The 15161-nt window shown below is 45.6% G+C and overlaps 2 protein-coding genes across 2 annotated transcripts in view; both read right to left on the bottom strand.

Annotated features, from left to right (window-relative positions):
* Window positions 1–15161, bottom strand: part of LOC149287748 (uncharacterized) — a 792175-nt gene that overhangs the window by 351525 nt on the left and 425489 nt on the right. The window lies entirely within an intron of this gene.
* On the bottom strand, window positions 1292–8108 carry LOC149287755 (uncharacterized). Its single transcript, XM_089492584.1, has 4 exons — window positions 7984–8108; window positions 7023–7143; window positions 1982–3155; window positions 1292–1316 (listed from the first exon to the last, which is right to left on the bottom strand). Exons 1-4 carry the CDS (start codon window positions 8056–8058, stop codon window positions 1292–1294), a joined length of 1395 nt encoding a protein of 464 aa, XP_089348710.1. The 5' UTR covers window positions 8059–8108.

Below are 15161 nucleotides of genomic sequence, written 5' to 3' on the forward strand. Positions count from 1 at the left end.
TTAAAACGACTGTTTAATTGGTTGTATAAAAACCATTCCTTCATGTTTCCTCTTTCATTAAGTTCTTCCATAGATTTCATACTGTATTTTCCTTTTGGTGTTTTGTTTATTAAATCTCTGTATCTTAGCCATGGAGTATCTTTGTTCTTTGTTCTATTGTAATAGGCTTCTTGCAATTACACCCAAAATAGATGTCTCATTTTATACCATACTTTAAGCAATGATCTTCTTATAACATGATGGTTAAAAGTATTATCATCTTTTGGTTTTGTATACCACATATATGCATGGATACCAAGATTCAGGTTAGCTTTTTCTATATTCAATAAATTATTGTTTTCTAATTTGAATCATTCATCTAGTCATTTGAGACGAGCTGCATAATAATACAGCTTAAAGTTTGGTAAGTTACATCCCCCCTTGAAGCAAAGATCATTTACTAAGGCAACCATAACAGTTTCGACTCCGTATCCCATCCTGAGGCCAGTTTGAAATGGGTCCAAATAATCTGTTTCATCCAAGATCCCTTGGAGATGAAGAGCAACTGCCCTCAAAATTATGTTGGTTAGAAATGGAAGATGGGAGACCGGTCTGTAATTGTTCATGTCCAAGGGATCTAGGGAGGACTTTTCCATAAACGGCCGTAACACTGCTTCTTTTAAGCATGATGGAAAATAACCCTAACTAAGAGATGTATCTATGATATATTTCAGGTGATATAAAAAGGGCAAGGGTTGGGAGGGCAAGTTCTCCTCTTCACATTTCCAAGGAGCTTGTCCACATCCTCAGTACTCAGATTCAAATTGATCCAGTATGATCTTACTTATGGACACCTCACTTACAGCCTCCGCAATAATGCTGACGTCCAATTTGGCTCTTATCTGAGAGATATTATCTGTGAAATAGTCATTTAAAGTATCATAGTGAGCTGTGGAAGGCTCTAATAATGGGTTCCAGGAGGAAGGTGCCTAATCAGGTCCCAGATCTCCACCCCCCCCCCCCCCCGACTTCAGCAGTCCCTTTATGCTTCTCTTCCCTTGGCACTTTCATTCCTTTCAGATGCCCCAAAGACCCCTTCTCAGCATGCGCAGGAATCGTAAGGCCTTTGCTGCTGCTGCTGTTTATTCCATTGTCGGCCTTTGGAAGAAGGGAAGGACTACAGCCTTTTTTCCTTCCTTCCGGAATGGAGCCCAAGCTGTGCAGCTCGACTCAGGAGGGAAAGGCTGGGAAGTCTCTGCTTTGTACATATAGTTCTGTCTCTCTGAGTATATATGTGTGCTTGCCTATGTTTTTATGTCTGGGAATGGAGCTGAGGGCTGAGGAGAGAAGAAAGGGTACATTTTGTGCAAATGCAGAATTTCTGTACACCAATGAGTCCAGTGTGTTGAAGCAACAAAAACTTTATTTCAAACACATAATCAGAAATTCAGTGTTTAAGTCAGAGCTGCCCTCCCCAAAGCAAACATTAAAACCCCAAAACCTAAAACATCACACTCGTCCAAACCTGGCCCCCACCTCCAATTCCCACAGTCTATGTCCCACAGATAACAAGGCCCCCTTTGCCATTCCCACAAACTAGCCCTTTCTGTTAATACCTGTCCCCAACTTTCTTCAGCCAACATCGAACAAATTCCAAATGCTATCATTCCCATAACTGTTCTAACCAGCTGGAGCCAATCCCACCCCTCTGTTTAACTAACCTATTCCACCACCATGATCCCCACTCAAATTTATAAACGAAAGCAATAAGCTATAATAAAGGCAAATAAAACCTCAAAATAACAAAATATAATTGAAAAGCATAAACAGGCATATGGACACACAAACCTAACACACGAAATCACAAGGGCTTTTTCTTATCACCACAAGATTTAAAATATATTCTTTGTTTTGCTTCTTGATAAATATAATGTTAGTTCATTTCTGGAATTTGTGTGGCTTCTCTCCTGTGTGGACTCTCTGATGTGCCAATAGATATGACTTGGAAGAAAAACATTTCCCACAATGCTGGCATTTGTTTGGGTTCTCTCCTGTGTGGACTCTCTGATGTATCACTAGGTTTGACTTTGAAGAAAAACATTTCCCACAATGCTGGCATTTGTTTGGCTTCTCTCCTGTGTGGACTCTCTGATGTGTCACTAGGTTTGACTTGGAAGAAAAACATTTCCCACAATGCTGGCATTTGTTTGGGTTTCCTCCTGTGTGGCCTCTCTGATGTGCCAATAGGTATGACTTTGAAGAAAAACATTTCCCACAATGCTGGCATTTGTGTGGCTTCTCTCCTGTGTGGACTCTCTTATGTGCCAATAGGTGTGACTTCTGAGAAAAACATTTCCCACAATGCTGGCATTTGTATGGCTTCTCTCCTGTGTGGACTCTCTGATGTGTCACTAGGTTTGACTTGGAAGAAAAACATTTCCCACAATGCTGGCATTTGTTTGGGTTTCCTCCTGTGTGAACTCTCTGATGTGCCAATAGGTATGACTTCCGAGAAAAACATTTCCCACAATGCTGGCATTTGTATGGCTTCTCTCCTGTGTGGACTCTCTTATGTGCCAATAGGTATGACTTCCGAGAAAAACATTTCCCACAATGCTGGCATTTGTATGGCTTCTCTCCTGTGTGGCCTCTCTGATGTGCCAATAGGTATGACTTTGAAGAAAAACATTTCCCACAATGCTGGCATTTGTATGGCTTCTCTCCTGTGTGGACTCTCTTATGTGCCAATAGGTGTGACTTCCGAGAAAAACATTTCCCACAATGCTGGCATTTGTATGGCTTCTCTCCTGTGTGGACTCTCTGATGTGCCAATAGGTATGACTTTGAAGAAAAACATTTCCAACAACGCTGGCATTTGTATGGCTTCTCTCCTGTGTGGACTCTCTGATGTGCCAATAGGTCTGGCTTCTGAGAACAACATTTCCCACAATGCTGGCATTTGTATGGCTTCTCTCCTCTGTGGACTCTTCGATGCATGACAAGGACTGACTTGTAGGCAAAACACTTCCCACAATGTTGGCATTTGTATGGCTTCTCTCCTGTGTGGACTCTCTGATGTATCACTAGGTGTGCCTTTGAAGAAAAACACTTCCCACAATGCTGGCATTTGTATGGCTTCTCTCCTGTGTGGACTCTCTCGTGAGTGACAAATTCTTCTGTAAAGGAGGACAATGACAGACAAGACTGAATGTCAGTGTTAAGAGAGGAAAGGATTACACCAAGATTTAGCCCCACATTTATCCCTCCCTATTTGAGATTAAATTAATAATGTTGGTGTGAGTGACCTGAGCATGACCCTGTTCTGGATGCCCCAAATCCATATAATGACTGTATCCTTACTCAGAACTACCAAAGAAGAAATTGAAGGGGAACTGTCATGAGGAAATCAGTAGAAGCAGATAGTCAGGCATTTGAAAAATATTCCAATATATATATGTAAAAATACTTTGATTGAAAAGTGGCATCATTTCCTGTGAGACTGCCATAGAGTGTTGAGTCAGAGCACATGGCATGATGCAAGCTAACTGCAGAGGAAGCTTCATGCTGTGTGGCACCAGGAGATGACTCACAACCAATACAGTATACAGCTCACATGTGGATTGATGTGGGTTGGAGTTGTGTGTACAAGAGATTGTGAAGTTGATGAAAGTCAGAGAGGAGAGCTGGTACATATTTGTTTTCTATTGCAACTCAAGCTAAAGAACCTCCAAGGACTTGGAGGAAATCAACTGTGTCTGTGAGTTATTTTTAAGTGTGGAGAGTGGTTAATGCATTGCCAATGCCTATATCTGGAGATTTGCTACTGTACTCTGCTATGTTATTATTGAACTCTGGGAGTGTCGCCTTCAGACTGTGCTATACATTGGCTTTGAATGGGACCAGAATTCAGACCAGAATTCAGAGCCAAGAAGGACCTGAGAACCGGTGTTATAATCCTTTTTGGCTGAAGTATTTCCACCAAGCACCCATTTCATTTAATTCAGTTTCAGACAATTCTTTCCCCACCCAAGAAACAGGCTAAAGCAATTCCAAGTTATGGAACAACTTGCCGGAGGAGATCCGTCTTAACACCACCTTGGATGCTTTCAAGAAAGGACTTAAGACGGATGCCTTCCGGCAGGCTTACCCAGCTGACCTCTTGTAAAGAACTTAAGGAAAAATTCCACTTCTGATCACAACGGTGCATTTTAAATGAATTTTTTATTTGTCCCAAATTGTGTTTTAAGCGTTTTGTTGTTTTACTGTGTGTAAATTGGATGCTATTGTTGTTTTGTGGCTATTTTACGGTTGTAATACCGCCTCGCTCCATTGAGAGAGGCAGGTAAATACAAATAAAACTTATTATTATTATTATCAGTATAATCTGTGAGGTTGGTGGCTGCCTCCCAATCCCCAAGACCCCTCTCCTGGCCCTTCCCAGAGGTCCCTTTCTCTCCGCACAGAGCTAGGAAATCCTGGCTTTGCTCCTGCCTTCCCCTCCTGGCTCCCATAGGCCTAGAATCATAGAGATGGAAGAGACTACGAGGGCCATCCAGTCCAACCCCATTCTGCCATGTAGGAATCAAAGCATCCCTGACAGATGGCCATCCAGCCTCTGTTTGAAGATCTCTAAGAAAGGAGACTCCACCAAAATCTCAGAGGGAGTTTGTTCCATTGTCGAACAGACCTTACTGTCAGGAAGTTCCTTCTTATGTTGAAGTGGAATCTCTTTTACTGCAGTTTGCATCCATTGTTCCGTGTTCTAGTCTCTGGAGCAGCAGAAAAGAAGCTTGATATTCCTTCAAATATTTAAACAGGGCTATCATATCACCCCTTAACCTTCTCTTCTCCAGGCTAAACATCCCTAGTTACCCAAGTCGTTCCTCATAGTTTCCAAATCCTGCACCATTTTAGTCGCCCTCCTTTGGACATGCTCCAGTTTCTCCACATCCTTTTGAATTGAATTGTGGTGCCCAGAACTGGACACAGTATTCCAGGTGGGGCCTGACCAAGGCAGAATACAGTGGCACTATTACTTCCCTTGATCCTGACACTATATTTCTATTGATGCAACCTAAATCGCATTGGCCTTGTTAGCTGCCGCATTACACTGTTGATTCATGTTCAACTTGTGGTTTACTTGGACTACTAGATCCCTTTCACACGTAGTTTCATTCAGCCAGGTGTCCCCCATCCTATATCTGTTATTTCATCTCCCTCTTAAGCCTAATCTCCTTCCCTTTCTCCCTCCGCTCTCCAACCTTCCTTCTTGCCCATCTGCACTGCTTCAGTATTTCACCTTCACCATCTCTTTCCTGCCTTTCTGTTTTTCACATTCGCTCCTTCTCTCTATCACAGACACACACCCATTTATGTGATGCATAAAAGGGACACTTAAAGGTTCATTTGTTGAGAAAGGCAGGATAATCCATATACAAATTACTCATTGGGAAAGGCAAAGCAAGGGGGCTGGGACCTGGAGTTCTGTTTTGGTGAGGATCAAGCACCAGGGAGCAGTATTAAGACATCTCTAAGACAGGGATGGGCTACTGTTGGGGATTGGGGGCGTCACATTGGCCCCCTGGGGATCTCAGGGGCAACTGCACATTGTATTGCCTGAAAATAGGAATAAAGTTTTGTGACTCAGTATCCCATTGCATCCCTTTGGGGAAGTGAAGCAGAACCTCAAAAGGCTGGAAGAGGGCCAAAAAAGGAAACATACTCAGGGATGTGCTACCATTTCAATGAGAAATGCATTACTGGTAATCTCCATGCTGTCTTCCTACAAAATCCTAGCATTGGTGAGATATCTGGGGGCGGAATTTAGTTTCAGAATTAAAAAGTCCTTTACTTCCACCAAAAGGTTTATTGAGAAACTCAGGCAGAAGGGTCCATTAATAAGTCTAAGCTGTCTCTGAAGCGTCTAAACCTTTTCCCTCCGTCATTAACTACCTTCACACTCCTCCCTTTTCCTCCCCTTCAGCCCCTAACCAGCCCGGCTGCCAAGGTACCTCTTGCCTTCTTCTTCCACCGTTCACATGCGCCTCTCCCCCCAGGGGCATGTCTGCCACCCAGAGTTCACAGACCAGGCAGTTAATAGCCTCCACATCTGCTTCCCTTCCCCGAAGCCACTCTAGGCCCCAATATCCTTACCAACTACTTAAAACTACTAGCATTTAAACTACTAACATTCTCCCCTAAACCGCAATACCATTCTGGATGAACCACAGAACCTGCTTCTGACAATTGGCAGTTTACAATGCAGTATTTGGAATCCTTATAAAGTGGAGAGCAATAGTGCCTCACTAAACTACAAATTCAAATATTCTACAGGATGTTGCTATCACAATTAAACTACGCTTCAAAGGGATCTAGGACTCTTAGTAGACTACAAGTTGAACTTGGACCAACAGTGTGATGCGGCAGCTAAAAAGGCCAATGTGATTCTAGGCTGCATCAATACGAGTATAGTTTCTAGATCAAGGGAAGTAATAATGCCGCTCTATAGAGCTTTGGTCAGGCTTCACTTGGAATAATCCTGTGTTGAGTTCTGGCCTCCGAAATTCAAAAAGGATGTTGACAGGTTGGAACATGCCCAGAGGAGGGCAACCAAAATGGTGAAGGATCTGGAAATCATCAAGCCCTATGAGGAGCGGCTTAGAGAGCTGTGTATGTTTACCCTGGAGAAAAGAAAATTAACAGCGGATATGATATCCATGTTTAAATATTGGAAAGGGTCGTATTGAAGATAGAGCAATCTTGCTTTCTGCTGCTACAGAGAAAAAGAGACACCACAATGGATGCAAACGACAGAGAAAGAGGTTCCACCTAAACATTAGGAGGAACTTTGGGACAGTAAGAGCTCTTCGACATATGCTCCCTTACAGTTTGGTGGAGTTTTCTTCTCTGGAGGTTTTTAAACCGAGGCTGGATGGTGCTTGGAATGTGTATTCCTGCATGGCAAAAGTGGGTTGAACTGGATGGCCCTTGTGGTCTATTCCAACTCTATGATTCTATAATGCTAGTGGATTCCGGTTCCTTACCCACAGAGGCCACGTTCTCATAATTCTCCATCATTACAGAACTGTACATAAGTCTCTGCTTCTTCGTCAACAGTTTCCATTCGTCCTCAGTGAAATATACTGCCACATCCGCAAAGGTCACCTGCAACAGAAAATAGCCCTCATCCACAGAGTGACAAAGCAAAAGGGGAGGAAAACACATGGTGCATCCAAATATTATTTGATCACTTTAGAATTCAGTCCAGGAAATAAATTTTAAATGCTGTCAGCAAGAAAAAAGCTACTGCCTTTGAGATCCAGTTTGTCTCGAATCTTTTCAATATAATATACAATATAATAAACAATATAATTTAGGCCATGGCTGCGATACTGATGATGGATTAGGATACTGACTATCCCAACACATAGAGTACATTTAGCCACCAAAGAATTATGGTGCGTTTAGACATTTCTTGCCACATTTTGGAGGCAAATGTCATTTTTATAAAGCAGTTCTGGGGAGCACTCTGGGCTTAAGGGTCACTGGGCCCACCCCCAATTTATATCCAGAGACATTCTCCCATAGCCCCCATTTCGTTGATGGGAAAAACAAGACACATGTGGACAAGCAACCCAGAAGGCAGTGAAGATGGCCAAAGTTGTTTATGAGGAAGATCACACAAGCTAGGAAAGGCACAGCAGTTTGCTTTTGCATCAGCCTCCTGGGAAGGGCCATATCCAGTCTCCCTCATTCCTCTCCTCTCCCCACTTTTGAGTTGATAGACTGTAAACTCAATTGCACTCAGGAACTGAAGTGAGCTACGAAAGGGGAAAGTGGGAGGAGGATAGACCAACTGGGACATTTTTAAACGCCCCTGAATACGTGGGGTGACAGAGGATTAACCAGGACTGTCTCTGCCAAACTCGGACAGTATATTATTTGCTTCCACTCATAAATTGGCCCAGCAGTGACACAGATGAAGCTAATAGGATAGTGACTCACCAAAGAGCTGTTGTACTTCGGCATTCTCTTTATGTTGGAGCCCAACTCCCTCCGCTTGGCCTCTGTGTTGGCCATCAGGTGGGCAGGGGGTCCTGGTGGCCCTGTTCTTGGTCACTTCCAGCAAGAGAGGCCCCAAAAGCCGTGTGCAAGGAGGCCGAGATGAAGTTCCTGAGAAAAGGGAGCAGGGTTAGGATTGGCTTGGCAAGAAACCCTGCAGCACTCAAAGACACAGAGAACAGCATCCTGCTGGTGACATACACAGGTGACATATGCCTCCTTTGGACCAATGCAGAGGTAGGCATCCCCTTCCTCCCTCTGTACCAAACGAAGCTTCCCAGACCTAGGATAGATTCACTGCAGCTCCCCTACACAACAGATACTCCATTCCTTCTTAGAGTGGTGGGGGATCAGGGGATGTGGAATTTGAGAGGGCCCTGGTTATGTCCCCGTAGTTAGATGTGAAATGAGGGCATCATAAATAAATAAATCATCTGCTGAAAGCCCCAGAGGTCCCCAGTGCTTTTCCCCATCATCAGCCCTTTTCCCAAGAAGGCTGCATTTGCACTATAGAAATAAGGCACTTTGACACCGGTTTAACCGCTCAGTACTATGGAATCCTGGGATTTTACATTCTCTGCTAGAGAGTTCTCATGCCACAAAAAACTACAAATCCCAGGATTCCACAAAATGGAGCCAGGAGAGTTAAAGTGGTTTCACACTGGATTATTTCTTCAGTGCAGATACAGCCAGAGTCGCTTGTAAAAGGGTAGAAGCGCCCAAGTCTTGTTTCATTCTTGGTAATATGAGTTATTCTGGTCTGTCTCCTTCCTTCTTCCCTGAAAATCTATTATTAAGGAAACTGGGGAGACTTTTAAAACCTCCCAAAGGAGCCACTTTTGGCCTTTTTTGGGGGACTAGCCTCCTCTTAGGAGCCAAATCCCAAAGTTTGTTAAGAATAAGAATAAGGCTTGTGTTAAAACTATCCTCCCCATTTCTGGTCCCTTTTAAAACTCAGTTTCCCCAGAAGGATCAGAGCTGTGTAATAAGAAAACCCTCTCAGAAAAGAGACACAAAAGACACACAAAAGGACACACTTCCTTCCTTTTGGCCCAAGGAGCCTGGCCTCCTTCTCTCTCTGGAGCCTCAGGAGAGGAAGAGAAGCCTCTGTTCAACTGAGGCTCAGAGAAGGTTCTGGAACATTATTCCCAACAGTCAGAAGCAGCACAAAATGGCCTCCAGAACAGAAAATGGCCACCAAGACACAAAATGGCCACCTCCACCTCAGTGCTTGGCAGTTGGAGGCCTCAGCACAGAAGTGAAGCCTACCTCTTCCAGGCCTTGTTCCTCTCCCCTCCTTCCTTCCCTCCTTGTCTTTGTCTCTCTCCTTCCTCCTTGTCTCTCTCTGTCCCCTTCTCACTCTCTGCTCCTCGCTCACTCTTCCTTGCGCAGAGCTAAACAGAGAGGCAGAAGCTCCTTCCTTCTTCCAAGCCTTCCAGGCCTTGTCCCTCTGATCCCACTCCACTTCTCTCTCTCTCTCTCTCTCCTTCCTTCTTTGTTTCTGTCTATCTCTATTTCCTTCCTCTCTCTCTCTCCTTCCTCCTTGTCTCTCTCTGTCCCCTTCTCACTCTCTGCTCCTCACTCGCTCACTCTTCCTTGCGCAGAGCTAAACAGAGAGGCAGAAGCTCCTTCCTTCTTCCAAGCCTTCCAGGCCTTGTCCCTCTGATCCCACTCCACTCCTCTCTCTCTCTCTCTCTCCTTCCTTCCTTGTTTCTGTCTATCTCTATTTCCTTCCTCTCTCTCTCTCCTTCCTCCTTGTCTCTCTCTGTCCCCTTCTCACTCTCTGCTCCTCACTCGCTCACTCTTCCTTGCGCAGAGCTAAATAGAGAGGCAGAAGCTCCTTCCTTCTTCCAAGGCTTCCAGGCCTTGTCCCTCTGATCCCACTCCACTCCTCTCTCTCTCTCTCTCCTTCCTTCCTTGTTTCTGTCTATCTCTATTTCCTTCCTCTCTCTCTCTCCTTCCTCCTTGTCTCTCTCTGTCCCCTTCTCACTCTCTGCTCCTCACTCGCTCACTCTTCCTTGCGCAGAGCTAAATAGAGAGGCAGAAGCTCCTTCCTTCTTCCAAGGCTTCCAGGCCTTGTCCCTCTGATCCCACTCCACTCCTCTCTCTCTCTCTCTCCTTCCTTCCTTGTTTCTGTCTATCTCTATTTCCTTCCTCTCTCTCTCTCCTTCCTCCTTGTCTCTCTCTGTCCCCTTCTCACTCTCTGCTCCTCACTCGCTCACTCTTCCTTGCGCAGAGCTAAATAGAGAGGCAGAAGCTCCTTCCTTCTTCCAAGGCTTCCAGGCCTTGTCCCTCTGATCCCTCTCCACTCCTCTCTCTCTCTCTCTCTCTCTCACTCCTTCCTTCCTTGTTTCTATCTCTCTCTTTCTTTCTTTCTTTCTTTCTTTCTTTCTTTCTTTCCTCTCTCTCTCTCTCTCTCTCTCTCTCACTCTCTGCTCCTCACTCACTCTTCTGCGCACAGAGCTAAATAGAGAGGCAGAAGCTCCTCCCCTTCTTCAGTCTGGCCAATGGGGGAAGAGGAGCTGGAAGGTACCGCCCCCTGGCCCACCCTCACAGGCTCCTCCTGCAGTTAATATGGAACAAGGCAGGAGGGACTCTGGAGCCCCAGCCACACGGACGCTGGCCAAAGGCACACATTCCCAAAGCCCAAGACCCATGAGATGGCAGCCCTATGCAGGGCAGGACCTTCCTCTCTCTGGCCCTGTGGATGCTGGGAGATCTAGTCCAGGGAATGCACTGTAAACCCCATTGGCAAGAGGAAAGGCTACTACTACTCTCTGATGTCTCACTAGGTGTCAGAACCTGTTATTAAGATCAGTTATAAGGTTATATCTTTTCAGTTCATATACATTCACTTGATTTTAAAACCTCCCAAAGGAGCTACTTTTGGCGTCGTTTGGGGGACAATCGTCGTCTTAGTGGCCCTCCTATTAGAGACCCCTCCTCTTTTGACCCAAATCCTTTATGAGGCCCAAAACCCCTTTGTTAGGAAGCGAACACCAAATATCTCAGGAAGGCTCTATATCTGTGAGGGTTGGAATCCTCTGATCAATGGCCCACAACCAAACGTATACCAAAAGTAGAAAGTCTATTGTAAGAGCATTGCAGTAGTGATCTGTAACACTTTTTTGCAGAGTCTGAGGCTTCAGAGAAAAATGTACACTTTTAAAATTATTATTATTACTATTAACCTTTATTTATAAGGCACTATAAATTTACACAGCGTTGTACATACAAAATTGCCCCCTCCTTTCTCCCCCTGCTAGTTCCCCACCCCAGACACACTTAGCCAGGTCCCCATCACAACCCAGCCTCACTCAAGACATTTGCAACATTGCCAGCTAGTTGTCTAAAACAACACTCCAAAGCAGTTAACAGGGCCCCACTTAGAAACTAACACCGACTTTAATATTCTACCCATATACTCTCCACTCCCCACCCCCCAACATCTTAGCTAACAGAACAATATAGAGCAGATATCTCAAGACATACATGAAGTGATTATATATGAACTGAATATATACAGCATTATAACTAGAGTTGCCATCCCGGGGGACCTCAAAACTGGGAAAAAATGTAGGACAAAGCTTAAAATGTAGGACATTTTTAAAAAATTCCCTGGCCAGGAAATTAACCACAAAAAAAAAAAGGTCCTACATTTTTAAACCTTCTCCAACGCCTTGCTGGGCCTGGGAGACAGCCTCTCCCAAGCCGCTCGAGGACTCTAGGGCCCCGCTGGGGCCTGGGAGACTCTGTAGGCAAGAGGTGCACCATGTTAAGAACTGCATTAAGCAAACTTAGGCTGCTGCACACTGCTTTCACTCTCATCACTCCATCCTATGGAATCCTGGGATTTGTAGTTTGTTGTGGTGCCAGGGCTGGGCTTTGAAATCTCAGACATAAGAGAGGCAAAAGGCTTGGGCTGCATCTACACTGCAGAAATCATCTGGTTTGAGACCACTTTAACTGCCTCAGCTGAATGCTATGGAATTCTGGGAATGGTGGTCTGTTCCAGCACCACAGCAGAATGGCAGTTAAACCCCTGGAAAGCTATCTGACCAAGGTGACCAATGCCCTCACCCCAAAATGTAGGGCACCCAAGCAAAAAAATGTAGGATATGGCCAAAAATAAAAGCTAAAAACACCCATGTAATTATAAATCCATGCTTCTTAGCCATGATCCAAATGGAGGACATTTTGAAATGTGACAGAAGAGGACATGTCCTGGAAAAGGAGGAGGATGCCTGGTCACCTTGTCTCTGGTCCAAAATACACTGCAGAAATAAAACAATGCTGGGCTGAAATGCCCAGAGTTCCTCACCAAAGCTGCATCCACACTGAGGAAATAATCCAGTGACTTAACTGTCCTGGGTTAGTGCTGGGGAATGCTGGGAATTGTAGTACACTGTGGCCCCTGAGCTATCTCTGACAGGGAGTCCCATAACTCTCCAAACGTAGTTGAACTGCAGTGCCCAGAATTCCTCCCCAGGTGCATCCACACTGAGCAAATGGTCCAGTTTGAGACTGCTCAGTGCTGGGGAATCCTGGGAATTGTAGTCTATTGTGGCACCAGAGCTCTCTGACAGAGAAGGCCAAATGCCTCAGACACCAGAATTCCAGAGCATTGAGCTTTGGCAGTTAAAGGGGTCTCAAAGTGCAGAGAGGGGGGAGAGAGAAAAGCCTGGGAGTGTGAATGAGCTTGGCTGTGGGGCTGCTCCGAGAGGAGGAGGAGGAGGAGGAGGCGGAGGGAGGGAGGGAGCCAAGGGAAGTGCCAGGACCATCCGGAGCATCCTCCTCTCTTCCACCGCAGCCCCCAGGCAACGCCTCCTCTGTGGATTATTCAGGCTCCTTTTGTCAAAAGAGCTCTGGTGCCACAAGAAACTACACTTCCCAGAATCCTATAGCACTGAGCCATGGATGTTTAAGGGGGGAGTCAAACTATTTCTGCAGCCTTTGCTACCCCAAAGCCCTTCCTATTTACAAGCAAGACAAAAGCTCTTCCTTTACCAAGCCATTGAAAACCAACCCAAGCGGAGGGCTGATTGCTTCTTTCCCATTGGTCAGCTTCGGGATAAATTTGCATATTACAATTAAAGGTGTTTAGGGCCTCAAAAACGATACTGTGATAAAGAATTACAAAAATACAGACGCGGTAGACATTTAAAAGATGAGGCAATTAAACTCCCAGACAACATGAACAATTTATGGCCTTTTTTTCTTTTCTCACTCTAACCTGGAAAGTAAGGCTTCCTGAGGGTATATATACCAAGTGGGCTCACTCGGTATATAATAGCTCTGAGTGGCAGATGTTTTAAAGAGCTGCTCTCTAGGCTACGCCAGTGTGCCAGGTGGGGAGAGTGGCGCACAGCCGTGCGCGGAGGAGCGGACCCTGAACCGGGAACAAGGCGTGGGGGGCCCCCAAACCGGGCCGTGACCGTGAGGGGCCCCCCAAAAGAGTGATTGTCACGGGGGCCGCCGGGTTATGGCATCCCTAATTATAACTGATCTCAATAACAGGTTCTGACAATATCTACCAAGGCCCCCTCCCTCCAGGACCCCCTTCCACTCTTCCTCTCAGTCTCTCTCTCTCTCCTCTGAAGGCCTCAAACTGCCAACTGCCAAGAGCTCAGGCAGAGGCAGCCATTTTGTGTTCTGGGGGCCATTTTGTGCTGTTTATGAGTATGGAGAATGTTCCAGAACCTTCTCTGAGGCCTCAGTTGAACAGAGGCTTCTCTTTCTCTCCCTGAGGCTCCAGAAAGAGAAGGAGGCCTGGCTCCTTGGGCCAAATGGAAGGAAGTGTGTCTCTTTGTGTGTCTAGTCCTCTCCTCTCTTGGGAGACTCTGTGGGGCCATGAGATTTTTTTGGGGAGGGGGGAATCTCAGAGAATCAAAGGGACGCTGTGACCATGGAACCTCAGAGTATGATCAAGATTGCAAGGTTCTTTCTGAGGAAGGAGAGGCAAACTAGGAGAGGCTACAGCCTTTTGCTTTTGCCTGAGCCTCCGGGAAGGGCCCCTCTTCTCCTTTCTCCCTGGCTGTCTTCATGGAGGGCAGACTCCTTTTGCCCTTTGGACTCAGTTTGCAGCAATGGCAGTGAGCTCAAGAGAAGGGGATAAATTGGGAGAGGAGGAGGAAACTGTGGCCTTTGAAGAGCATCTGAAAAGGTGGGAGGGCAGAGGATGAACCAGGGGAGGGTCCCTGCCAAACTGGGAGAGTTGGTGGACATGCAAAAGGAGCTGGGCTGGAAATGGAGAAGGGGGCTTGCAAAATGACCTCCGTGGATGAGAAAGCTGGGCCAAGTCCATGAAATGAAATGGCCCAGTGAAATGGTGTCCATAGGAGCCAGTGTGGCATACTGGTTTGAGCATAGCTGAACTATGACTCTGTAGTTCAGATTTGGAATCCCAGCTCTGCCATGGAAGCCCATTGGGGGACTTTGGGCAAGTCACACTCTCTCAGCCTCATGAAAAGGCAATGGGAAAATTATTCTGAAGACATTTGCCAAGGAAACCCTGTGATAGGTCTGCCTTAGGGTCACTATACATTCAAAACGACTTGGAGACATGCAATAATAACAACAACAAAAGCAATGTCTATTATATAAAATGGCAAAAACAAGAGTTGCTCTTGGAATTTATATTGTGTTTCTATGTTTTCAAGCTTTGGATGGTTCAATCCATGGGTAAAGAAATCTCTAGATAGAGAGGTCCATCATCGTCCTCATCATCATCATCATGAAAAAATAGAGGGTCTTCTTTATCAGATTTTTATCAGGAGGGCAACTAAAATGGTGAAGGGTCTGGAAACCATGCCCTATGAGGAATGCCTTAGGGAGCTGGGGATGTTTAGCCTGGGGAAGAGAAAGTTAAGAGGTGACATGATAGCCCTGTTTAAATACTTGAAGGGATGTCATATTGAGGAGGGAGCAAGCTTGTTTTCTGCTGCTCCAGAGACTAGGACCCGGAGCAATGGATACAAGCTACAGGAAAAGAGATTCCAGCTCAACATTAGGAGGAATGTCCTGACAGTAAGGGCTGTTCAACAGTGGAACCAACTCCCTCAGAGATTTTGGTGAGTCTTCCTCCTTGGAGGTCATTGCGGAAGCAGAGGCTGGATGGCCAT

The sequence above is a fragment of the Sceloporus occidentalis genome, unplaced genomic scaffold (genome assembly GCF_023333645.1).
Source record: "Sceloporus occidentalis isolate IW3139 unplaced genomic scaffold, rSceOcc1.0.p SCAF_57, whole genome shotgun sequence".
Lineage (NCBI taxonomy): Eukaryota > Metazoa > Chordata > Lepidosauria > Squamata > Phrynosomatidae > Sceloporus > Sceloporus occidentalis.